The 26,656-nt window shown below is 37.1% G+C and overlaps 2 protein-coding genes and 3 pseudogenes across 5 annotated transcripts; all 5 read left to right on the top strand.

Annotated features, from left to right (window-relative positions):
* The first annotated feature begins 9,106 nt into the window (after positions 1 to 9,106).
* On the top strand, positions 9,107 to 10,569 carry LOC145232385 (very-long-chain 3-oxoacyl-CoA reductase-B-like). Its single transcript, XM_080097000.1, has one exon. The coding sequence runs from the start codon at positions 9,216 to 9,218 to the stop codon at positions 10,152 to 10,154; it is 939 nt and encodes a 312-aa protein (XP_079953126.1). The 5' UTR covers positions 9,107 to 9,215; the 3' UTR covers positions 10,155 to 10,569.
* A 71-nt stretch (positions 10,570 to 10,640) lies between these two features.
* Positions 10,641 to 12,691, top strand: LOC145232363 (very-long-chain 3-oxoacyl-CoA reductase pseudogene; annotated as a pseudogene). The gene has a single exon (XR_013860865.1). The product of XR_013860865.1 is annotated as a very-long-chain 3-oxoacyl-CoA reductase pseudogene (transcript).
* Positions 12,692 to 12,730: 39 nt separating this feature from the next.
* LOC145232370 (very-long-chain 3-oxoacyl-CoA reductase pseudogene) lies at positions 12,731 to 14,809 on the top strand (annotated as a pseudogene). Of its 2 annotated transcripts, none has more exons than XR_013860869.1 (2): positions 12,731 to 12,793; positions 13,374 to 14,809. The product of XR_013860869.1 is annotated as a very-long-chain 3-oxoacyl-CoA reductase pseudogene, transcript variant X2 (transcript). The 2 variants fall into 2 exon arrangements; XR_013860868.1 differs by having other exon boundaries at positions 12,759 to 13,143.
* A 4,928-nt stretch (positions 14,810 to 19,737) lies between these two features.
* LOC145210824 (very-long-chain 3-oxoacyl-CoA reductase pseudogene) lies at positions 19,738 to 23,700 on the top strand (annotated as a pseudogene).
* A 1,189-nt stretch (positions 23,701 to 24,889) lies between these two features.
* Positions 24,890 to 26,469, top strand: LOC145209102 (very-long-chain 3-oxoacyl-CoA reductase-like). Its single transcript, XM_080079349.1, has 2 exons — positions 24,890 to 25,094; positions 25,362 to 26,469. The coding sequence occupies exons 1-2, from the start codon at positions 25,092 to 25,094 to the stop codon at positions 26,334 to 26,336; spliced, it is 978 nt and encodes a 325-aa protein (XP_079935475.1). The 5' UTR covers positions 24,890 to 25,091; the 3' UTR covers positions 26,337 to 26,469.
* The last annotated feature ends 187 nt before the right edge of the window (positions 26,470 to 26,656 follow it).

Genomic DNA, 26,656 nt, shown 5'->3' with positions numbered 1-26,656 from the left:
GCCACAAAACGCCTGGTCGCAGAAAAATAAGGACTGTGCGTGTGGTCCGCGGGCCGTAGGTTGCCCAGCCCTGCTTTATATTTTCTTTAACGTCTCTATTCATAAATTTTACGTACGCTCTCACGTATTGGTTTGTTATACAAATTTTCGTGTATTTAGATAGCGCTAATTTCTCTCTTTAACTTCAACGTCGCATAACTACTTGAGTTTCTCAGCAATATAACATCAACCGCCACACAATTTGTTCGATGCTTATTTTCACTTAGCCTACTTCACAGACACATTTAGGTGTTTTTCGTTGTAGATATGTTTCATGTGCAACTACCAAACAGAAAATAGGCCAATCCGGCACCAAGCTACACCCACATTTCCAGGCCACTGAAATTGACCAAAAGCCAACGTTGCTTCCTTGGTGTTAAGGATGCAATAAGAACTAATCTTTCTTGCATTGTTGTTCAGAATTAGCATCGAAAATTACAAAATTAGTTTGTTACAAACATGTTTATATTTAAATCGTTGTCTGTTTTACAATTAGTGGGTTGAATGTATTGAATATTTTCACACCCTTTTTCGTGTTGCTGATGGCATTAGAGATCTAATAATAACATTAAACACCATCCATTTTAAGTTGCCTTGAAAAAACGTCAGAGAATTAAGTATATCATACACATACGCGTGAAGAAATAGCATTTAAAATAAATCTGACGTAACTCTTATAGTTTTTCGATTAGATTTTGCGACTCTAAAAGGTTGATTTGAAATAACAAAAGCCAAGGTGAAAACATTTGCAAAGTAGTAAGTCAAAATTTAATAGTTATCTGAAAGTGTGGAACTAATACGAATTGGCTTGTTTTATTTCTTTGCTAGTTATTTTTCTCGCCTTTAAAGCTTAACTTTCGAAGAAAAAACAATTGCAAACAATTCCCAGAAATCTGACCATTAGGACACGTGTTTGACTTTTTCCCAACCATTTGACTTCAAACTTCACAAACAAAGTAATTTTTCCAGGACGTTTCCAGCACGACTTCGCGGAGGCGTTGATCATTTAACGTAGCGAATTTTACTCTAATTACTCTAATAATCCTTTGGTACGTGTATCTCGTCAGACGAACGGAAACGGCCTGGCCACGGAGATCAATCAAAAATGAAACAACCGATCCATTACGTATTCGACGAAATGGAACTTAAAATAACTGCAAGTTATTACCAGGAATAATTGCACTCATTACCAGGAAAATTGCAAGTCTCACTTTTCCGAAAAAATACTCTTTAAACTGTTTCAAGCCATTACTCTCAGTTATTCTTTTGATGAATTTAAGTTATAAAAAGTCGACAATGTCGTTGTCGAATGGGTTTTTGTTTGCATTTGGTGCACGTTGTTTTAACCTCTTCTACCCTTTAGAATCTTTTAAAAAGTTGAATTTGATATGTCATCCGAAGTAATTTGAAGTAAAGCGAACGGGGTCATAAAATTCGAATTATGCGTTCTTTCACATAATTGCGCAATCTAGCTCTATGAGATTACAAAGCTTGCATCAGTTAGGCGTTTGAATTGCCTGGAGCATCAGAAATTTCCCAACTTTCCCGCGGAAAAGGTCACGTGCCGGGATTTCAAGCCGCCAAGGACTCTTCTCAACAAGAATTTTGTTTGTTTCATCGAACTGTTGCCCAACGGCATAAGGGCGCAAGAAACTTTTTGACATTGGCAAGGCGTAAAAACCCTGAACATCTTCATTTCATCAAATGGATTAAAAACTTATGTTGCTCTACTCCACGGCAACTTACTTGCATGTGCGTGCCATACGAAGTAGTGATATTGAGGATTTGGGCCGCAACAATAATCATACAAAAACATAAGAGTGTACAACTTAACTTATACTTAGGAACACTATTTGCGGATCTGTTCATAACTTTAATGGTGAAAATAACCGCCTAAATAGACGTAAAAGTTAACTTACTTAACTTTAGGTATTTCCACTCCTAGTTGTTGTAAATAAAACTATTCTTGTAATTAAAATATCTAATCACAATCAAAGAATGACACAAGTGCGTTTCTGTCGTCTTTTATCTGAGTGCAACAAAAACCGATTTTGCTTTAGGCCTGTGCCCTATAGCGACACTGTCAAAACTTAAGCAAAACTAACACAAAGGGTGAGGTGAAAATATTAATACAACAAAACATGGTACAGTTTTGTTTGGAACAGATAGTTTGGGGTCAATACGAAAAATGCGATGCGCGCCTTACGCAATGCGAGAATAATAGAATGTCGAAAAAACACTTAATCCATCTCCTTGTCCCAACTACCACAAAAAAACTGTCTTAAACTCCACCCACTCACAATAATTTTGTCTTTGTACGTAACAATTTCCAGTCATAGCCTCATAGGAACAAGTAGCAAGGGTCAATTCAACAACCCTTTCCGTACACCAGGGGTGGGCAACCTGCGGCCCTTCATTAAAGGTTGTGCGGCCTGCAGAGACGCTTGGATTTCAAAAGTACTGGCAAACGAGTCCAATTATTACATATTTTTGAGCTGATTAATGCGCCTGATGCTCTGCGATCTGGCAAAACGTGGCTAGAATTAAATACGAATTATACTTGTAGGTAAGCATATTTGGTAAGAAACAAAGCAAAATCACTTTGTGTAATGCACATGTGCGGCCCGCGATCCAATTTTGACATTTATAATTGGCCCTACAGTAACAAAGGTTGCCCATCCCTGCCGTACACAGTCGTACACAGCCACAATCAAAATGGAAACATTGGGTTTGCCTAAAGCCGAATAACTAGGTTTGCCTGATTCGAAACTTAAAGGGATAAATAATCACAAAGTTGAAATTATCTGTAGGCTAGTTCGGTCATCCCTGATATTTGCCTTTTCCGCCTTCGCTTAGTTGTATTTGGACTTATTCTTCCTGTGTTTATTGCACTTTGTTAAAAAGTTCGGTAATAATGACCTTTTGTCATAAGCCACTGTAAACATGTATGTTTCATCCGTAAATGTAAAGTGATTCCTGAAATACATAGCAAGCAACAGAATAGACCCGTGGCTTAAAAAAATCCCAGCCAAAATTATTAAACAAGAATTCCCACGTGCAATAATCAGCAACGCACAATCGCGCCGCTGTCCTGGCGGCAACAACGCATTTCTGTTGCGATGCTAAAATGCAATGTACCTAAAATGGCATGTTTGCACCTACATAACTGCTCCACAAAGTGTAAACTTTTTATGGCTGACACAAAGAAACTCACTTTGCACCACCAGTTCATGCAGTGTGTTTTGATATTTAGCTGTAAAACTAATCCAAAAACATCTAGTCTTTGCAGCAACATTGCAATACATTAAAAATATTCTAAAAAATTGACTTTCATCCTTACCTTGGGTAGGTTTATAGAAGTGATCTTTCCGGGTCCCTTTGCTTGGGAGAAATATTGGGAGCAAAAGTAAGGAGAAAAGGTCGGGCAACAAACTTTCTTTTCTACAGCTGCATTAAGCAATTTGACAACAACAAAACTTCATAACGTTCTCAATTATAGCTATTTTCTGCTCTAAAGGGGCAGAAACTTATATTAAGTACCGCAGAACTTCGGGCGATGTTTTACAGGATTCCTAACCGCCCAACCAGTTTTAAACCTTCATGAAAAGTATGTGGAGATGGTCACGTGGTTACAGACTCGCGCGTTTGAAAAAATAATAGATATCAAACGAATACATGAAATGTTACAAGTTGTAACTTACAACGAAGAATTAAAAAGTCGTAACCGAAAGTACAACCGAAAAAGTGGCTGTTTTTATTCAAATATTTGCGTTTACAAAACCTTAAACCCAGAAAGCATAGTGTTAACTGTTAAGTGCCCTATGAAAAAGCTTTGCAAGGTGTAATAAAATGCTGAGTCATGTTTCTGTAAAATAACGCCGGCACATACATGTGACCATCATCATTTCGCCGAAATGGTAAGTGCGAAAATTGTTAATAAGCGTTACGCACCACTGCGTACAGTTTCCAAAAAAGTTTTCATTTTTATTTTTTTTAAACCATAGAGAGTGGTCAAGGTACGTACAAATCGACATTTTGAGGTATGGGAGAAAACATTTCAGCTTGTAAAGTCACATTTCTGGTCTCAAACAGTATTTGCCAATGAAATGACTTTAAGCGATACTTGTTTACATAAGTCGCCCATATACAAATGCATACACAGTATATAGTCTAGGGTTGCCATATTTTATGATACACAATCCCTGAGAAAATTTACCTCAGTTGCATTAACCCAGTGGTTTTCAAACGTTTTGATTAGTTTTTTCTAAACGGTCCAATTGCCATTATTTCGGGGGCCCGCGGTCCTTAAGCTCGAATGTATATTTCAGAAAAACGAAAGTTGATTGCAGGATTTAAACTAGTCATGCAAAATTGCGCATAACAATGATTCAAATCTGACATCACAGACAATACAAAAACATTACAATTGTGCGCGAACAATTGCATTTTTGTTAGTTGTCATGCAATAAAGCCTATTGTTTAGCAATGGAGACGGTCGATTCTCACTTTCACTTTGACTTAAACTTATTCAGTTGCACAAACTGACGCCAAATAAGAATATAGAATTACCCTTTTCGCGGTCACCGCAAAATTGCCTCACGGACCCCAGTTTGAGAACCGCAGCGTTAAACTTTTTTGCGATCCAAACACTTCTATTATGAAATAAATTTCGAAAATTCGAAAGTCACACGCACGGCGACATGAGAAAACGTTATACGATACTCTGATCCTTGTCAATTAACTTTCTGCGAAGGATTCTGTTTAGTTTTTAGGGTAATCTCACTGCTCTTACTATCAATGAAACAATAAGCATATATATCAGTGGTCGCCAACCTTTACCACTCTAAAAGTCATTCGCACCAATTTCACTCAGGAAAAAAACACTGTAAGCCACAAAGACCTTTTCAAATTTGAAATAAAATGCCACTGTATAAAAACGTTTTTATTGTCTCCCGCGACATTCGACATTTTGTTGTTATATATAGGCTTGCCATACGTCCCGGTTTAGCCGGGACTGTCCCGGTTTTAATGGTCTGTCCCGGTGTCCCGCCCGGTTAGCCGATATGTCCCGTTTTTAAGTTTATGCAGCCATCCGGTACGTTTAATTGACTCACTTGTGTTGCTATTAAAAGTGGATTGTCGTGCTTTGGTTTGTTGTTCACTACATTTATTTTGATGAAAGTGGCATTGTTACATCACTGTATAATTGTGAGTTGATTGTTCCTGCTTTCATTGGATAAGTATAGTTGGCTGCAAGATAGTTTGCTAGATTTGTGAAGCACTTTAAAGTGTGACAATCAGACTGCTAAAATATTTCGAAAATGCCTAAAAGAAAATGTAAATTAACTAGTCAGCTCAAAATAGACTACACATATATACGAGAGACGCATGATGACAAGGTTCACTGTGATCGTTGTCGGTCTGTTTTTTCAATTTGTCATGGTGGTCGATCAGATATCAAAGCACATTTGGAAACCAAAAGGCACAAAACTTCCATTGAGGCAGCAGTGTCGTCAACTCAACTGACAACATTTTTGTCACCGTTACAATCGATGCTTCGAACAGAAAAGAGATCAAACTTGTTCCAGTTGTGGTTCGTTATTTTGTGCCCGACTTGGGCGTAAAAGTAAAGCTGTTGGAGTTTAAATCATTTGGTGGTGAAACTTCTGAAATACTTAGCAACTACATAGTGTCCATTCTTGACCAAAATGTGCTAAAAGAAAAACTTGTTGGATTCTGTGCGGACAACTGCAATACTCACTTTGGCGGTGTAAAAAGAAAGGGGAAAAATGGGCGTTTTCTTCAAAGTAAGGGAAAGCCTGAAAAGAAATATAATAGGCATTGGATGTGCTGCTCACATTGTTCACAACTGCCTCCAACACGCAGTGGATACATTGCCTGTGTGTGTGGAAGGTCTTGTAGTAAAAATCTACAAATACTTCCACATTTACACTGTTCGCGTTACCGAACTGAAAAATTTTTGCGACTTTGTCGAAATTGAATGTCAGCGAATCTTGCAACATGGTATCACCAGATTTTTGTCTTTGTTACCAGCTTTGCAAAGAATACTTGATATGTTTGAAGCTCTAAAAAGTTACTTTAACTCCCAGGAAGGCTGCCCAACACTAATCAGAAGATGTTTTAAAGAACCATCGCAAGAGCTTTATTTAAAATTTGTCCACGGCTTACTGAAGTACTTCAACGAAATTATTTTGAAGTTGGAAGAAGCAAATACCAGTGCTGTAGATATGGCAAACGTTCTGTCGGAACTAAAATTAAACTTACGTGAAAGGAAGGAGATCAGCTTCATTCCGTACCAGGCACTGTGTCTTTTAGAAAAGCTGGAAAACGCGGGGGAAGTGGATGGAAAAGTATTCCGTAAACAAACAACAGAATTTTATCAAAAATGCCTATCATATCTGGATCTTTACGAGGATGCTTATAAAGATGTGTTACCTCATCTTTGGATTGATCTAAAAGCAGATGAAATATCATGGCCTAGTGTTTTTTCATCGGCAGAGCACATTAACACCCTGTTTGGGATTCAGGTAATCAACAGCGACTCCATTTTCGACGAGCATGTGCTCATCAAACGGTATCTGTCTCAACATGATAAAAACGAAAGCTGGAAAAAGGAATGTTGTGAAAAAACGTGGGTCGAGATGTTTGCCTTCCTTTCAGAAAAAAATGTACTCACTCCAAACTTTCGAAAGGTGATGGAATTTGTATTTTGCTTACCAGGGACTTCGGCACCGGTGGAGAGAGTTTTTTCCATTATGAAAAATATATGGTCTGACAATAAAAGCAGAATGTTGGAGCAGAATGTAAAAGCCCTTCTGACATGCAAAATTAACACTAATATGTCATGCTGCGATTTTTATGACAAAGTTAAATCGAACAACGAGTTCTTAAAAAAAGTCCGAGGTACAGATAAATACGACTGGTCCAAAATGGAAATTGATTGCGTGTTTGCTTTTTGTGTTGAGTAATTCGGATATCGTTGTTCGTTTAAGTTAGGTGGTAGAGTAGTGGTTGAAACACAAAAGATTTTAGCTTAATATTCCTCAAATTTATGGGAATGCTAAAGAATGAATAAAACGTAATTTATTTGCTGTGTGATTGTAGCGTTTCGTTTGTGTCTGTAAGGTTTACTCCTTGTGTTTGTGTACGGAGCATTTTTTGGACAGTATCGACCCCAGCCTTCCGCCTGTCAGTAAGTTTCATTTTCAGGATAAATATCGTATCGTCTGTTTTTGATGTAAAAAATACCGCATGTTTATGTCGTTAAAAATGTTTGTGTTTTCTGCTGCGTTCGCAAATACACAGCCAGATTTTGTTGATTATGATCAGGTCAACCACCTTCAGGCAGATCGTACAGAATAGGTCGCGACGGCGTTGTCTTATATCAGTAATATCACCTACTATGCTAACCTTTGTTCCCCCAACAATGAAGAAACGGGAAAAAAATATTTGGAAGTGTCCCGGTTTAAAGTAAAAAAAATATGGCAAGCCTAGTTATATAGTTCCTTGCATATGAGGTACACAGTTAAAGCAAATGAAACTTCCCACGTTTCCACGTTGCATCGAATGCTGTGGTTTCTTGAGACGCGGGTTTTTATTTGCGTATTTAACGCGTATTGTTAGACAACTAGTAACAAACAGGTATTGTTACGCGCACACACACACTGCAAAACTCAGTTGGTACATTGATTTCATAGTATATATAATTTTTGTTCTTAAATTCCTGACTTTTAAGTGCATTTTAACATTTCTCCCTGACGCAGATTTAAACACTAAATTCCCTGACATGTCAGGGAAAATCCGGACGTATGGCAACCCTAATATAGTACACAGATGTACGTTAGAGCAAGAAGTTTCACCTCGTAGAAACTGAAACTCCTTGCTGTGCCAATTTATAGAAAAATATTAGGCTCGGATAGTCTTTTTATTTCTTTCGTAACATTGGCTCAGCGATGTATGCATTTGTATATGTGCGACCTACGTAAACAAGTATCGGTTAAAGTCATTTCGTTGGCAAACACTGTTTGAGACCAGAAATGTGACTCTACGAGGTGAAACTTCTTGCTCTAACGTACATTTGTGCCAACTTATAGAAAAATGTTAGGCTCGGATAGTCTTTTTATTTTTTTCGTAACATTGGATTAGCGATGTATGCATTTGTATATGGGCGACCTACGTAAACAAGTATCGGTTAAAGTCATTTCGTTGGCAAATACTGTTTGAGACCAGAAATGTGACTCTACGAGGTGAAACTTCTTGCTCTAACGTACATCTGTGCCAACTTATAGAAAAATATTAGGCTCGGAATGTATTTTTATTTGATCGTAACATTGGATTAGCGATGTATGCATTTGTTTATATGCGACCTACGTAAACAAGTATCGGTTAAAGTCATTTCGTTGGCAAATACTGTTTGAGACCAGAAATGTGACTCTACGAGGGGAAACTTCTTGCTCTAACGTACATCTGTGCCAATTTATAGAAAAAATATTAGGCTCGGATAGTCTTTTTATTTATTTCGTAACATTGGCTTAGCGATGTATGCATTTGAAAATGGGCGACTTATGTAAACAAGTATCGGTTAAAGTCATTTCATTGGCAAATAGGCTACTGTTTGAGACCAGAAATGTGACTTTACAAGCTGTAACGTTTTCTCCCATACCTCAAAATGTCGATTTGTACGTACCTTGACCACTCTCTATGGTTTAAAAAAAATAAAAATGAAAATTTGTTTTTGGAAACTGTACGCAGTGGTGCGTAACGCTTATTAACAATTTTCGCACTTACCATTTCGGCGAAATGATGATGGTTACATGTGCTGTTCAAAGTCCAATAAATGTTTGCTAAAAGTCAGGTTGAAAAAAGTGGTTAATCGTGATTCGTGAAGGACATTTCACAAAATATTAACTCGTATGGGTATAAGGGAAGATTTTAAAACATGTTTTTGTGGATTTGTGCGGTTAACGATACAGTAACAGTACCGTTTAATTGAAACATTAATTGCAGATAGATAGTTTCATAATGTTTCTGCTCTCTGGTTTACATTATGTATTGTATTGAAAAGGGTTAAAGGTGGTATAACAAGTTTCTGTAAACCTCAGGTAAAATACCATAGTATAGTACAAAAAAAACTTTAGGAAAACAAGAAATTGAAAATGACAACCAGTTGCTGTTGTTTCGAAACTGTTTCCGAAGTTATTGCAGCAGGTGTGCTGCTAAACTTTTTATGGGGATGCTGGAATTTTATATCTGTCTACTTTCTTGGAAAGGCCCCAGACTTCAGCAAATATGGAAAATGGTCCATAATCACTGGTGGAACTGATGGCATTGGACTTGCATTTGCCAAAAAATTGGCTGCAAAAGGTCAAAATATTGTCCTTATCAGTAGAAATGCTGAAAAGTTAAGCTCCGTTGCCACTGAATTAAGGGAAAAACACAATGTTGAAACGAAGGAAATTGCTGTGGATTTTTCTAAAACTGATATTTATGAAAAAATTGGTGCTGAAATCAAAGGACTTGATGTAGGTACACTTATCAACAATGTTGGTGTCTCTTATGATTTTCCAGATTGGTTTTTGAATTTTGGGGAAAATCCTGATGCTATTGGAAGAATGATGGCAATAAATGTGAATTCTGTTGTAAAAATGGTCCAACTGGTCATGCCAACTATGGTTGCAAAGAAAAGAGGCATTATACTAAATCTGTCTTCTGGTTCAGCAATCCAGCCAACACCTTTGCTATCACTATACTCAGCTTCAAAACAGTTTGTTGATTGTTTCTCAAAATGTTTAGATAGTGAATATGGTGGTGAAGGAATTATTATTCAAAGCATTGTTCCACTTTATGTCACCACCAAGATGTCAAAAATTCGCCGACCAAGCTTTTTTGTTCCAACCCCAGAAAAGTTTGTCAGTTGCACTTTAAAGACCATTGGCAGTTCTCGCAGATCCTATGGGTATTTTGCTCATGCCATACAAGGAAAGTTGTTTGAAATGGTACCTGAAAGTTTGTTTTTATGGGCTGGGAAACGAATGTCCATAGGAATAAGAGCAAAATCTCTTAAAAAAAGAGATCAAGCTGCAAAAGGAAAGTAAAATGTGACAAACCTTCTAAAGATATATATATATGTAGAAAACTGATTGTGTGATATTTGAAATACTGATGCAGTATGTAATACTTCAAGCTTGTAATCATATTTAAGTAGCATTTATCAAGAAAATTGATTTTTAGCATAGTTTTGTATGTGAGCTCTGTTTATGCAAACACTGACCTGGATATAATAAAACAATTGAGCTTATGTCGTTAAACAAAAATCTACAAGTTTTATGGCAGTTCAAAATACTTGGTGTGTGCTCTAACTTTGATTTTTAAATCTGTGTCACATGCTTTTTGAAATTTTGCTGTTTGACACTGTTGATTACTGTATTGTTGATACTGATTACTTCTTGTTTAGGCCAGATTTCACAATCGTTTGATTGGTCTTGTAACAAGATATTTGATGTGTTTCAGCTGTTGGTGTCTAACTTTAAAATCCTTGATGGTAATGGTAACTGAACATAAAGTTTCTGCAAAAATACAATTTAAAACCAAGGAAATAGCAGTTCAGTTTGGTGTTTATCAGAAGATTGCATCCAAAGATTGCTGGAGAAATAGACAGTCTCGATGTTGGGACAGTTATTAATAATATGGGCACCCAAACTCTGTTTTTAATTTTACATGTACACTAAGTGTTGTAAAAAAGCAAACAATAAAACATGTTTTTTCCCACAAAACAAGGTTTTTTTTTACTTTTGGCAAAGTAATGGACAGTTTTGCATGAAATTGGATAACCGCGTAAAACAAAATAATCTACATTTTTGTCAAGTTTATTGTGTGTTTTTCTGCAGATGTAACAACAATAAACTAGCTATTCCAGATGGCATTGTTTTCTGAATGTGCGTGCTTCCAAATATTTGCACAAGTTGTTGTTGCCTGCATTTTTCTGAAGTTTTTGTGGGGATGCTGGAACTTCATATATATCTACTGCATGGGAACCTATCCTGACTTCCATAAATATGGAAAATGGTCAGTTGTAACTGGAGGGACAGATGGAATTGGACTTGCATTTGTCAACAAACTAGCTGCTCTTGGCCAAAATGTTGTAGTTATTAGTAGGAATCCAGAAAAAGTGGAAAAGGTTGCTATTGAGGTATCTAAAAAATATAAAGTCAAAACCAAACAAATAGCTGTTGATTTTGGCCATGGTGATATTTACCCAAAGATTGCAAAGGAATTAGAAGATATTGATGTCGGCACTCTAATCAACAATGTCGGTGTCGCTCAAGATGTTGTAAAGTTTCTTAAAATTGTGGATCATGGTGGAAATCTGGAAAATATACTGACTGTTAATGCTGAGTCATTGGTGAAAATGACTCAGCTTATTTTGCCAGGAATGATCAAAAAGAGAAAAGGCATTGTTGTTAACATGGGTTCTGGCTCAGGTATTTGCCCCACACCGTTATTGTCTGTGTATTCATCAACAAAAAAGTTCGTGGATTGCTTTTCAAAGTGTATGCATAGTGAATATGCAGACAAAGGTATTATCACCCTGAGCTTTATGCCTTGGTTTGTGGCCACCAAGATGTCAGAAATAAGTCAACCCAATTTCCTTGTTCCCTGTCCTGAACATGTTGTTAGTTCTGCCTTGAAGACCATTGGTAGATGTCGGAGATCTTATGGATGTATATCTCATTTCCTGCAGGGCAAGTTGTGTGAAGACTTACCTGAATCCTTTGTGAGCTGGATTTTACGCCATATACTTTCAAGAGCAAGGGAACATGTAAGAGGAAAGCCTACTGTTTCCCAAGCACGTTCTCAGCAGTAAAGAAGCACAGCAACATGTACAATCTATGCATGTTCAATTAATCATTTAAAAAGTGCACTTTTTGTTACACATGTGTAACACCGTCTCGTTCAGTGGTTCTCAACCTTTTTTACTATGCGCCCCCCCTTAGAGATTTTAGAACACCACACAACCCCTTTACACAACAACACAAGAAGTTTAACACTCAAATGTGTTGATCGTGTTCATCACACATTTGCAATCTAACATGGCTGCAATAGTTCGGTGTTTTGCTGTACAACCAAAAACCCTCAAATATCTGTTTGTGGCTCATTTTTACTAATCATTTCCAGTCACAGTCCGCAATTATAGTAGTATACAATCACAAATACTATTGCACCCTGTCTAAATCAAATGGCTGTGTGAGTTACTATGCTAAACAACAGTCACAGGGAACATGTTTTTTGGAGGGATAAAATCATTCCGAGTTGGGTTGCATTTTTGCAACCCCCAGGTTGAGAAACACGGGTCTAGTTTGTTCCATTGTATCCCAATTAGCAATGCCCAATGTTGTGTATTAATATTCATGTTGTGTTTAAAACAACTGAGCTTATGTCATTAAACAAAAATATGCAAGTTTTACACCAGTTAAAAACCTCATATGTGTGTTCTAACTATGCTTTTAAAATCTGTGTCACATGCTTTCTTAAAAATATTGCTGTTTGACTGTGATGATTACTGTATTCTTGTTTTAACCAGATTCCACAATCATTTTATTGTTCTTCTAACATGATTTTTGATGTGTTTCAGCTGTTGGTATCTTAAGTTAAAAAAACTTAGTTTGCAATGGTCTCATTTGGCAACTGAACATGATATTTCTACAAAGGACCTATGAAGTAGCTGTTACCTTTGGTGACTATCACATACATCCAAAGATTGCTGCAGAAATAAAAAAGTTTTGATATTGGAATAGTAATTAATCACATTGATGTCACATATGGGCAGCAAAACAACATTGTTAATTTTGCAGTTAAACTAGGTGTTGTAGAAAAATGATAACAGCCAGTGCTAAGTCCTCAAATGGCAAAATTGGTTTAACCTGGAATGCTAAATGAAAAATGGCACTAAAAGAAACAATAGGTCATCATTTGGCATTGCCCCAACCTGTTTCATTTCTGTCATACTTTATTGGCCCAAATCCATTTGGATCAATTTCACATACTCCCCAATCCCACTTTTTTGAAGCATTTCCTGAATCTTGGGTAACCTGTTTTTTTTTTAAATAATTTTTTAATTAAGCAGCATAGCTAAGACAAAGTGTTGTCATGATCAGAAATATGTGCAAATGTGTTGAAAAAAACAAGCATTCCTTTTACGAAAGAAATTTTGACACAAAATTAAGTTTTTAGATTTATGTTTATTCCAAGTTACTGATAGCACAAAATTCCACAATTTACTTTTTTGTTGAGTTTAATGTGTGTGTTTTCTGCAGATGTAACAACAACAAACTAGCTCTTCCAGATGGCATTGTTTCCTGAATGTGTGTGCTTCCAGATATTTGCACAAGTTGTTGTTGCCTGCATTTTTCTTAAGTTTCTGTGGGGATGTTGGAACTTCATATATGTCTACTACCTGGGAACCTATCCGGACTTTCATAAATATGGAAAATGGTCAGTTGTAACTGGAGGTACAGATGGAATTGGACTTGCATTTGTCAACAAACTGGCTGCTCTTGGCCAAAATATTGTAGTTGTTAGTAGGAATCCAGAAAAAGTGGAAAAGGTTGCTGTTGAGGTTTCTGAAAAATATAAAGTCAAAACCAAGCAAATAGCTGTTGAATTTGGCCATGGTGACATTTACCCAAAGATTGCAAAGGAATTAGAAGATATTGATGTCGGCACTCTAGTCAACAATGTCGGTGTCCCACAAGGCGTTGTAAAGTTTCTTGAAATTGCTGATCATAGTGGAAGTGTGGAAAATATACTGGCTGTTAATGCTGAGTCAATGGTAAAAATGACGCAGCTTATTTTGCCAGGAATGATTAAAAAGGGAAAAGGCATTGTTGTTAACATCGGTTCTGGCTCAGGTGTTTGCCCCACACCGTTATTGTCTGTGTATTCATCAACAAAAACTTTTGTGGATTGCTTCTCAAAGTGTATGCATAGTGAATATGCAGACAAAGGTATTATTACACTGAGCCTAATGCCTTGGTTTGTAGCCACCAAGATGTCACAAATACGTCGATCCAATTTCCTTGTTCCCTTTCCTGAATACTATGTTAGTTCTGCCTTGAAAACTATTGGTAGATGCCGAAGATCTTATGGATGTGTATCTCATGGCCTGCAAGGCAAGTTGGTTGAAGTTTTACCTGAATCCTTCGTGAGCTGGATTTTACACCGTATACTTTCAAGGGTAAGGGAAAGAATAAGACGAAAGCAAATTGCTTCCCAAGCACGTTCTCAGCAGTAAAGAGGCACAGCAACATTTGTACAATATTAACATGTATAATTCTTCATCTATTAAGTGTGTAACACTGTTTAGTTTGTTCCATTTTTTCCCAATTAGCAATGTTCAATGTTGTGTGTTAATGTACCCACTGTTCCAAAGCAAAATCGCTGTGAATGTTTTTATTTTGTACTTTACGATTCATATGAAAAACTATTGTTTATTTTAATGTCAACAGTTGCAAATGATCATGTTTGACCTTATATTGTTTTGTTTGTAAATTAAAAAGTCTGCAATGAGTTTTATACGCTATGTAAATGTTTTATGTAAATGTTTTGTGGGTTGTAATTTCAATCTTAATTTTCTAATGTGCTGTGTTTGCTGCATTATTCACATTGATGTATCTTTTTAATCCTTTCTATGCATAAATTGTGAAATTAATTTTATTAAATAATTTGAAAAAAAAAGGATTTGTATATATTACTTCAGGGAGCTTAAAGTTTTAGCTGTTTCTGTAATAATTTTTATTGTGAAGAAATTATTAGATCATTTCATAAGGCTTCCTGTCCATGTTTTCTTCCTATCAGTTCGATCAAGTAAATATGGCACCGCATTTGCTGTTATATTCATTGTTTTCATTTAACATCCCACTAATATAACAGTGTAAATGGCATTATTTTGTGGCATTGTAACACTAGGTTCGGTCGAACCACGCCACGCGGATTAGACAACGCTGGTTCAGGGGTTCGACGAAGGTTCTTTGTAGTATTAATGTTCGTATTCGTTTTGCTTCTGTCATAGAAAAAAACAGAGTCAAACCAGCGAACCACAGAACAAATCCGGCCTGCTTTGCCTTATCAGGGTTGTCAGGTAGTGACGATTGGATTCGGACAATATTTGTCTGAAAATCGGACATTTTAGGACAAAAAAACTAGAGCGTATAATTGCAAACAAGGTATCAATATCGAGGTGCCAACAGGCAACAGCCATTTTTGTACGCTTACGTTCCCTACACTCATAAGCGCGAGTTTTAGAAAAATGCAAAGGGGTTGACGTAAAACATGACAAACTTCCCATGTTTGACAAAAAAACGACATGTTTAAAATAATCATTGGTTTTAGCAACGTTAAAAAATGTTTCGTCAAGTTAACCGTTTATTACAACACATTTGCATTGTACACAACAATGGCCAGACATTCACTGGTAGGCAATTATGTGTTTAACGTCATAAACAAGGCACTAACCAAAACAAGTTGCAGTTTTAAGCCACGTTTTGTCGTTAAAAAGGTTTGCAACCTTCAAAAAATAGGATTTTCGGACATATAGCAAAATTCGGACATATTAGGACAAAAAACTAAATGTCCTAATGATTTTTAGTCGTCGGACACAGCATGTGAAATTAGGCCAATTTATCGTTTTTTGTCCGAATTTTAGGCCACCTGGCAACCCTGTGCCTTATGTTCTTGGTCGGCGACCTGTAAATTTTGTCTCAGACAAGAAAGGCCGGATTGAGTTTGTGCATAAGCATAAGATAACATCACGACATCAAGTAACTTTCACTTCGTTTTTTTCATAACCGTGGTACCGCAAAATGCAAAAGCTTGCAGGTTTTCACCACACGAAATGGGAATGACACCCTTGATTGGGGTTCAACGAAAGCAGGGAGAATATTGTAGCGGTTTGGTGTAATAAAAAGGTTAAGAACCACTGAATTATACCTTTACTGGTAGCAGTTTAACCAGAGCCACAATCGCTTTTTTCTTTTTTGTTTCTTTCTATCTCTTAAAGCGCCGCTCCCTTTCCGCTAGTTGTGAACGAATGCTATAGGGCAGGGATGGCGAACCACTGGCCCGTGGGTCACTTTGTGACCCACCACGTGAATTCCAGTGACCCACTTGTAGTTTCAAAAATTTGCACTGATTGCTATAGGTAGGGTTACCACATTTTAAAGATTAAAAACCAACGCAACAGTTAACTTTAAGTCCTTTACCAGATTGCGTATTGTCTCAAAATACAGATTGTTGAGTCAATTGTGAGGCAACAGATATGTTTATTTGAACGTACAACTTGAAACGATTTGTTGTACCTTTGTTGACGCTGTTCTGTTCCACATATTCCTGCTAATCTTTGTTTTCACACATGAATTTCATAAAATCATGTGCCAGGAATCGTCTCAGCTCAGATATGAGTGCTGCATAAAATATGTGACCCACTTTGTATTCTTTCCGAATTTTTACATCATGTTTGACCCATTCAACTAAAAAGGTTCGCCATCCCTGCTATAGGGATTAGCGAGGTTTTTCTGTACGAGTGCTGCAAGACGTTGCGAAAATTAGTTTAATGCTCGGTACAGCACGAAACGTGTAATATTCTTCATTGTGATTGTCAGTATAGTGGCATTTTTTGTCAATATGGTGGCTCTGATTTAACTAGCCCTGCTGGCTAATATTTTTTTGCCACAGAGCAATATGTAGGCTAATCTGTGGCCGTTGGCAACAAAAACAGTGACGACATGGCACGTTTTACATATAGCTGGCTGTACGTGCTTCCGTAAGCAAGCAATTCTCTTTTAGTAAGCAAGGATGGATGAAGATGTTTTAAAAAAATGGGGCACCGGTAAATGTTTTTTTCAAGTGTTTTAAACGAAAGTTTATGCACATTTCGCATTTTCTATGCTACTGTAGGTAACAGGACTTGGGTTGCAACATTAATTGTAAAGGTTCAAAGGTTGCAACATTAATTGTAAAGGTTCAAAGGTTGCAACATTAATTGTAAAGGTTCAAAGGTTGCAACATTAATTGTAACGGAAACGTTATTTAAACCGTACTCCAATATTAAAAGTTTCTTGCAATGCACAATTTCAGTTGGTTTGCTGTTAACCAACCTAAAAAATATTATCCATTATGAAACAATCGGATTGTCTTTATTATCTATAACAGTGCTCTTCAACCTTTTTTGGTTTGGTAAACCCTTAAAGTTGTTGTGACGAACTCATGCACCCTGTTTACCTAAAAGGTAAACTGAGGTAAAAAGCGATATGAAAAATCATTATGCATATCATCAAGTCAATTAAACCGAGCGGAGCTACCGAAGTTTTACACACTGATCAAAACTTTTGACATAAATTAACGTCAATTTTCAACAAATACAAAGGTTCATTTATGCATCAGTTGAAACCTACATCTTTTTTCTAATATCCTGAAAGACAAATGTTAATGGTTCATTAAAAGTTTGTGATGCACCCTTGTATACACTTTCGTACTGGTGCACCCTATACATATTTTGCATCCGTGCACACCGGTTGAAGAGCACTGATCTATAGCAATGAACCACACATAAACATTTCAAAGCACTTACTTAACAAACAATAATAAAAATCGACAGATTGTAAACAAAACGAAATTTTCCAACTGGAAATGAAAATGAGTAATAATAGAGGCAAGTACTGCTCAATGCCAGGCTGTTGCAACTCATCACAAACAAAAAATGTGAACTTGTTTTAAATTCCATATGGTCAAAACAAGGGGAGATATGGTGTTGACACAAATGACTGGGCTACAAAAATTTTAAAAGTTGTGTTCTATTATCGTGATCCCAGCAACAACAAGTTCAAGGACAGAATTAAGCAAGGCAAAGCATTTATCTGTAGTTTACATTTCAATAAAGATGACATACAATCAACAACAAAACGAAAATGGATCAATTTTGGTAGACTACCATCCCAAAATTTACCACAGAAATGCTTCACTAAATCAATTTCTTCCAGAAGAATCATTAAAAAACATGAGTTCCCCAAAATCAATGTCAACTATAAATCACTTGAGAATTTAGAGTCAGCCTTTAGAGCTGATGAAAAAAAAATCGATTGGGAATTAAAAAAGGCCTAATGAATAATTATTGTTATCAATCTGTACTGTTCTTTCTGAAGTGGAACCTGTCAAACAATTGTTTTTATGGAGGTCCCCAGTATCAAATTGTTGTCAATGAAGATCTCCAGTTTCTTTTCTTTGTTGAAGGTGTATCGGACCTTGGACTTTTAATTCAAAACACATCAGACTTTGGACTTTTAATTCAAAACATTTACTTGATTTTAGTCCTGACGCGAAAAAGTTGTTGGAAAAGTCGTTTTTTGCGCCTGATTACGGTTTGTCCATTGATGCGTTGACCGAAAACGCTGATCAAATCGCTTTGATCAGCGAACCAACGAACTTTCAGTCTTTCAAAGTGACCGAAAAGGACACAATTGCACCCGACAATAAAAGTGTCAATGTCGACGCGTGCCGTTTTCTGCAACTCATCAAACGAAACGCCGGTTTGTTCAGATCCGCGGGCGATCTGAGAATAGGATAGCAGATAAGTATGAAATTTATTGATTGACTATTGTTAACGGACGATTTTATTTCCCTCACTACGATATTGCCTACTCCCTTTACTTTTAATCTCTACTTTGCGATTTGCTAATCTTAAATGAAAGCAACTGTACCATGTCTTAACTATAATTTTTACTAAGAAATGTCACGCTTATGTTTGATACGGTCTAATATTAATCTACTTGCCTACGTAGATAGAAATCCTCGTCTCACAGAGTTTGCGGTAATTGGGGCCGCATTGCGTTCAAGGCAGCAATTATTTCATTTTTACTACTTCTACCTACATGTCTGACTCAAAAAAAAAAGTCCTTGCTCAATAGGGATTGACTGCTTCTCGCTATAGACCAGGGGTTCCCAACCTTTTATCGATCTCGTACCACTTCGACGCTTTGTACTGCCACGCGTACCACTTCTTGCAGAACAACTTATTTAATCGAATCATATTTTATTAAGAATAATAATATTGGCCTACTAAAATAACACTTAAGCAAATTTAATGATATTTTTGCTTTTGTTTACTGTCCACCAATTGGCTGAGCAATCATTTGCCGTAATCAACGCCCACTGTCCCACAGCGTTGTACGGCTTTTCAAAGCAACTGTGCTTCTTGTTGGCAATTGACATGACCTGTAGTTTGTAGATCGTAATGATACGAAACAACAGAAATAGTTACGTAACAATAAGAAGAGGCTTGGGAATTTTTTTGTAAACAAAACCAGATAAACAAAATAGAAAGTTGTGAATCCAAATTTTTGTGAAAAAAAAACGAAAGCTACTCGCGTACCACTTAAAAAACCTTCGCGTACCACTAGTGGTACGCGTACCACCGGTTGGGAACCCCTGCTATAGACAAACAAGCGAAAGTTGGTCATTAGGGCATAGAAAGTTAGCAGACCGTTATCATTCACAGATACGCATATTCTTGTTTGGTTTATTACTAATGTTCTTACATGGCAGTTTGTTTGCTTCAATTAGGTAGCGTCGCAAGTTGTAGCAGATTTAATGTTTTGTATTTTTAAGTGCAGTTTTACAGACCAATCAATGCTATCTGAGGTTCAGACGGCTTCTATCGATACTGACGATGACGTCTCAGATAAGTACAAATATTATCGTCTTTACATGCCAAATTACACTGCGCCGGTGTCCGCAAAAGCAATAAGCGTTCATAAGAACCTCGTAGATTGACCCTCAGTTGTATAACAACTATATTGATTTGAAACAAAAAAACGATCATAACATTCATTCTAAGTACCTCGTAGGTTGACACTGTATAAAAATATTTTTAGATTTGACATGACTATATGTGAAACCAAAACGATAAAGATAAATTTTATTTAATCAATTAAACGTGCTAAGGAAAAATGTAGGAGAATGCTACAGCGATTAAGCGGAAAGATGTAAAAGCAAATGCAAATGGCCCTTGACACTATAAGCGCCTTGTCGCGCAAGCGTTTATCGAACGCAAATCAAACTGATTCACATTGAATCTTATACTTCAATGAGCTTCGCTCAAAGCAGCACCGCTGCACAGTCGCTAGGCCAAATACCGCTTAAAAAGCAATTGCAACTCGAACGAGCTTGATTGCCTAAAAACCTTTACCTTGCCTCGACGGCAGCGCAAAAAATATAATAATCTGTCATAGATTAATTAGCCTGTCAGATCATGGCATGAGTAATACAACAAAAAGCGACTCACCAACTCACAACTGCAGATTACAAATGCACTGCAAAACTTTCCAAACTTGCAAGTGGGAGGCTGTATAGCCACATTTCACATGTAAAATCAAGACGCCAGCATAGCTACACGTCGAACCGTAAAAAAACTACAAATCTGAAAAGTACGAACAGCTCGTTTAATTTCTTACAAGAATTCGAAGCAGAAACACTTGTCAAATGTCAAAACTATTTTTTAACATTTCGCGCCTTTTTAATTGCATTGTATATACTTGTAAAAATTATCATTATGTCCCTTTTAAAAAAAAGTCCTTATATAATCATTGTGAAAATTTGCCGCGCGAAATGTTAAGTTTAGATTACAGACGTTCAAAAATCAACGTACGAATTCAACCGTTCGAATCACACCGGATCAACTGTTCGAATCGCATCAAGCAACGTTTTATCACATGTCCATTTGAACATGATGTCGTTCGAAAACGCAAACAATATCGTCAACTGGAGATCATCAACGAATACAAACAATTTATCACCACACAGCGTGATATCCAACCATCAAACAAGAGCGTCAAATGAACAAAAATTTTCGCACGAACCACATTTTGACTTTGGAGCACGAAGAGTCAAAAAGGAAACAACAAACAGACAATGATAGACCTAATTTGGAAAGCATCATCCCGAAGAATCTGTTCCGGAAAACATTTCACGGGACGGAGAGTGATGTATCGGACCTTGGACTTTTAATTCAAAACACATCGGACTTTGGACTTTTAATTCAAAACATTTACTTGCATGCATTTATCGTGACGTATATTTCCCCGGTCAAACTCGGTAAAACCTGTTTAAACCTGTTTTCTAATCACCACACTGGTCATAAACTTGCTCAAGGCTGTATTTGTATCTATAATTTACGTGTTAACAAGAACCACGTCTAATTTGGCTTCCAGCCATGTTACATGTGACGTTTCTGTAAAGCAATTTAAAGAATAATTACGGTTTAGAACTCAGTTCATCTTCTCGGGCGTACGTTTTTACAACTATGCCCGTATAACAATATGTGACCTGAACGCCATAAAGATCGACGCATTTTAAACTTAAAATCAGTTACCTAGAGTTACCCAGAGTTACCTTAAGTTACCAAGTTCATTAGTTACAATAGCGTACTTTGGTGTAGCTTACGCGTTGGCGTTGTGAATTTTTCACACCACCGCTAGATGACGTAGCTTCCCACTTTTAATGCTGGTTTTGCCATTGCGCTTTCAGACCAGGGTATGTAAAGACTATGTAGGAATCCGCAGAAAGTAAAAAACGTTGCCAACGAAACTGCTGAAAAATACAACGTCGAAACAAGAGGAATAGCTGTTGACTTTAGTCGCCATGATGTTTATCAAAAAATCGCAAAGGAATCGGAAGGTCTTGATGTTGGAACTCTGATCAACAATGCTGGACTTGGGCAAGACCAAATGCCGTTTCTGGAATTTGCTGATTCCCTTCAAATTGTAGAAAGCATGATAGCTGTTAACACCGAGTCTTTGGTGAAAATGACACAGCTAATTTTGCCAAGCATAGTGGAAAAGAAAAAGGGCATTATTGTAAACATAAGTTCTAGCGGCGGTATATTCCCCGCTCCCTTTATATCTTTGTATTCGGCAACAAAGAAGTTCGTGGATTGCTTCTCAAAAAGTATGGATTTCGAGTATGCAGACAAAGGGATTATCACACAGTGCATAACGCCGTTTTATGTCTTAACCAAGTTTGCGAAAAAAAGTCGATCTAATTTTTTCATCCCGACACCTGCCAACTTCGTTAGCTCCGCCTTAAAAACGGTTGGACGATGTTCTAGAACAGGGGTGGCCAACCCGCGGCTCTTCGCCTGGTTATATGCGGCTCTTACGTCGTTGTCGAAGTTTGGGGCCTACTGTGTATATTTTGGTTAGTATGAGGCGATCTGGTACAAAAATCGTTGAATTTAAAGTAAAGCTTCAACAGTTTTGCTTTCAAACAAACTTACTATCGGAATGGCCACAAACCTTGCCTTAAAACTGCAACCTTTTGTGGCAAATGTCTTGATTGTGATCTCATATATTCAATTGTTGAACAATGAATGGTTGCTTATTGTTGCGTACAATGCGAATGAGACACAAAGCAACAGCAATATTTACAACAAAGTGTTCCAAGTAAAATAATAATGCTTCAATCCGTTGGTTTTCGGGTTACGACGAACGTTGTATTTTATGGGAAGTTTGTCTTGGGTTTGATTTGAGCAACTGTTGGTGGTAAATGCATTAGTGACGTCGCAATGAATTTAGTTTCGCCACTTTGCATTTTTGTTAAACTCGGCGCCTACGTTTGGGGCGCATGCGCATTAGCTGAAAATACCACAAAGTTTTTCACCAGGGAAAATCTTTTGAGTAAACAATTTTTGTCAAGTTAACCTTCAAAATGGCAAAAAAGAAAAAAAATGATTTTAGCAATTCACCAGACATTAATCTCACCGCACGTTAGTAATAGAATGAGACAAAAAGGATGTTTTAATTTATCTGATTTTGTTTGTGAGATTCGTTGAAATGAGAGTTTTGTGTGAGAGACAGTGTTGAAAATGATTGGCCTTGGTCTGTACAAGTCCAATTGTGTCATTATTATGTTGGTGTGCAACATTTGGAATAAATCTGGCTAAGCACAGGTCTCTGTGTGTGAGGAAGGGAGAAGGCATTGAACATATCTGCTTATGTGTATAATGTGGCTCTTTGTGGTAACGCAATAAAAAATATGGCTCCTAGGCTTCGACCGGTTGGCCACCCCTGTTCTAGAATCTAGATCGTTTGGGTGTTTTTCCCATGCACTGCAAGGCAAATTGATGGAATTCGTTCCCCAGTCTTGGATGTCGTGGTTTGTGTATCGTGTTACTTTGCCCGAAATGAAGAAAAGGAAGAAAGCCTGAAACAAAATCCAAAAAATTATAAAATGCTACATTTGCCTAATGTTTCGTTTTTCACTTGTATGTACGCGATGACTTTAGCTGGACAACAAAAAAATAATGTTATAGCCCTAAGGCGTCAGTGATTGTGTCTTGTAGCCTCTCTTTTCGTTCGGTAACGCTTGTTTCTCTTACTTTAATGCGTGTTTCTTTATGTTCCCATGAAATTGCGTAATTGTTTGACGTCGGTGTAAAGGTACATGATTTTGCATGTACTGTGGGAAGTTTGGATATGACATGATTGGGCGTTCAGGTGTGTGTTTAGTTTGCGTTTGCATGTCTTAATACCTCTCAGTTGTGAAATTGTTAACAGGTGTGTATACTTTTACATAATAATAAACTTATCTCACGAACCCACGCAAAAGTGAGTTTTTGTCAAACTATTGAGCAGCGTCAGGTTATAGAACACATTAAGTAAGACTCACGTATACGATCTAAGGTCAATAGCCATCTCAATTAACTTTGGTAAACATTTTAGTCCATCAGAAAAGTATAAGGGGGAAAACGTGTTGTAATGGGGCCTGAAATTTGAGTCTCAAATCTGAACAAAAATACATGACAGATAATTGTGAAATCTTGCTCTAGAAACGAGTGGCAAAAGGGTAACACGACTTTGGGTGTGGCAACATGTCGAACATGGGTGGATAAGAACAGCATGTTGAAAAACGGAGGCATTTAAGCAATAAACAAGAAACCATATCCAACTTTGAGAGAGGTCAAAATGAATCAAGAAATAGGTAAACAGAAATAGGACACAGCAAATGTTCGTTGATAACCCAATGACTCCAAATACCAAGGTTGTTTCATGAATAACAAGAAAAACTTTAGCAATCCTAATTAACAAAACTTTTAACAAACCAAATGAAGCAATGTGTAAGATCAATTTAAAAATGCAATACCGAACCCTATGGTTGCACCAAGAGACTACCAAGTAGAACTGATGAATTGATGATAAACTGCAGGGCTGTACTTAAAAAAAGTACAGCATCATTTTGATCTTAACTGTGACCAGTCTCGCATATTGCATCATGTTTAATTTTGTTTAAACAACGTTGTATATTTGAAGCTTGCAAATTGTGCCGCGAAAAAAAAAAACTAAAATAAAGACGGAAATGCACCTTCACGCGGTTTTTAAAGATTGGTTCCGATTGCATAAGCTAATAAAACTGACTCGACTAAAAAACAAGTAGCTGGAAGACATTGTTAACAGCCTGATATCAAAGCCAAACAACAGTAAGGACGAATTCGTTTGTCGCTTGATAACTGAAATAAAAAAGCACAGACTATTAATTAGACTATTTGATTGCAACGATTTGCTCCCTTTTTGAACAAAATCTTTAGATTTGGACTTCCTAAATCCTTAGATTAGACTTCAATATATCTTCAAATACAAAGCAAAACAAGTCATCTCAACAAACTGCAACTAATTTTGAGAAACGCCCTCACGCGTTTCGGATGATTGATTCTTCATGGCAACTGCTCGTATGGCGGCCTTAGGCAATCAACCGTTGCCCTTTCCGGAAAGACTCTGCATAGCATACTGTGCCAGTGTGCCTGCGTTCAAAGTCTAGCCATGTGCTGTGTCGAAGTTGAAGGAAAGGCGGCTTGCTTCAATAACTTCGAGTCAATATAAGCCTACATATGGAATGAAATACGAAAATATTGGCATATTATACTTCTACGGCAATGAATGCACGAAACAGCTTTTAGACGCATTGGCAACATTTAATTCAAGGCAGATTTTATGGTAGGATCAGGGTTAAAACCTAGCAGGCTGCATCTATTTTCAAATATTGTAAAAATAACTAACATTATTTCCTACAGTTGACGTATGTATTTCTGCTATATCTTTATAAATTAACTGCTGTGTACTCATTATGTGAATCTGTGATAAGTTTTGCAGATTTCCAACAATGATGTAAATTTATTAGTGAAAAAAAGTCTAATATGACAGCTTTGTGTAAAATGCCCCTGTATATCAACATTACAACAAACGTTTTTTTTTCTTCTTCAGAATTATCTGATACAAAACATTTATAGCCTGCTAATGGCATTTTTGGAAAATCTTTGTGGGTTTCAATGTTTTGCCCAACTTGTGGCGGGTTGTGTTTTATTAAACTTTGTGTGGGGATGTTGGAATTTGGTATACATCTACTGGCTTGGAAAATTCCCTGACTTTCATAAATATGGAAAATGGTCGGTTGTTACTGGAGGAACAGATGGGATTGGACTTGCCTTTGTTAATAAACTAGCTGCTCTTGGTCAAAACGTTGTAATAATCAGTAGGAACCCAGAAAAAGTGAAAAATGTTGCAACTGGGGTGGCTAAAGAATACAACGTTGAAACAAGGTGTATAGCTGTTGACTTTGGTCGTTCTGATATTTACCAAAACATCGCGAAAGACTTAGAAGGGCTTGATGTCGGCACTCTGGTAAATAATGTTGGGACAGGCTTCGAACCACTTACATTTCTTGAATTTGCTGATCAACCTCAAATGGTGGAAAAGGTGATAGCTGTTAATGCTGAGTCATTGGCAAAAATGACGCAGATTATTTTGCCTCAAATGGTGGAAAAAAGAAGAGGCATCGTTATCAACATGGGCTCTGCCGGTGGCATTTATCCTACCCCCTTTGTGTCCATGTATTCCGCAACAAAGATGTTTGTGGACTGCTTTTCCAAGTGCATGCATTCAGAATACTCAGACAAAGGCATCATCTCAATGAGCATAATGCCGTTCACAGTCAGTACCAAGATGACACATAATCCTTCTACAAATTTGATCGTATTAACTCCAGAAAACTATGTCAGTTCTGCCTTGAAGACGATCGGAAGATGTCGACGTTCATATGGATGTCTATCCCACGCTATCCAAGGCAAGGTGATTGAAGCTTTACCCGATTTCTTAGTGTCCTGGTTTGTGTACAACATGTTCTCAACGAAGAGACAGCATGAATTAAAATTTAGGGAGTCTGCATCGAAAACTCAATGAATCTGACGTTATAGAAAACCACTGGCTACTGACAATCATTTTTATTATTATTTTACTTGCAAAAAAATTGAAGTAATGACAAGATCTTTTTTATCGTGACCTCATGCTGACAAAAAATAATATTCTGAAATTTTGTCCGGGTTAAAATGTGATGAAAGTGTTGTTACCTTAACCTGATTCAAAGTTGTTTCTATATTCACGTGATGTTAAGTTAGGGCTACTGGCGGGAAACATAGAAACCGTAATAATATGTGCAATGGGGATGCATAACTGGGTTCGATCGAACCCCGGAGGTCAGCCAACGCTGATTCAGGCGTTCG

Source organism: Phallusia mammillata, chromosome 1 (assembly GCF_965637545.1).
Source record: "Phallusia mammillata chromosome 1, kaPhaMamm4.hap1.1, whole genome shotgun sequence".
NCBI lineage: Eukaryota > Metazoa > Chordata > Ascidiacea > Phlebobranchia > Ascidiidae > Phallusia > Phallusia mammillata.
Note: the sequence above shows the minus strand (reverse complement) of the source record. Positions and strands in the feature narration are given on the sequence as shown.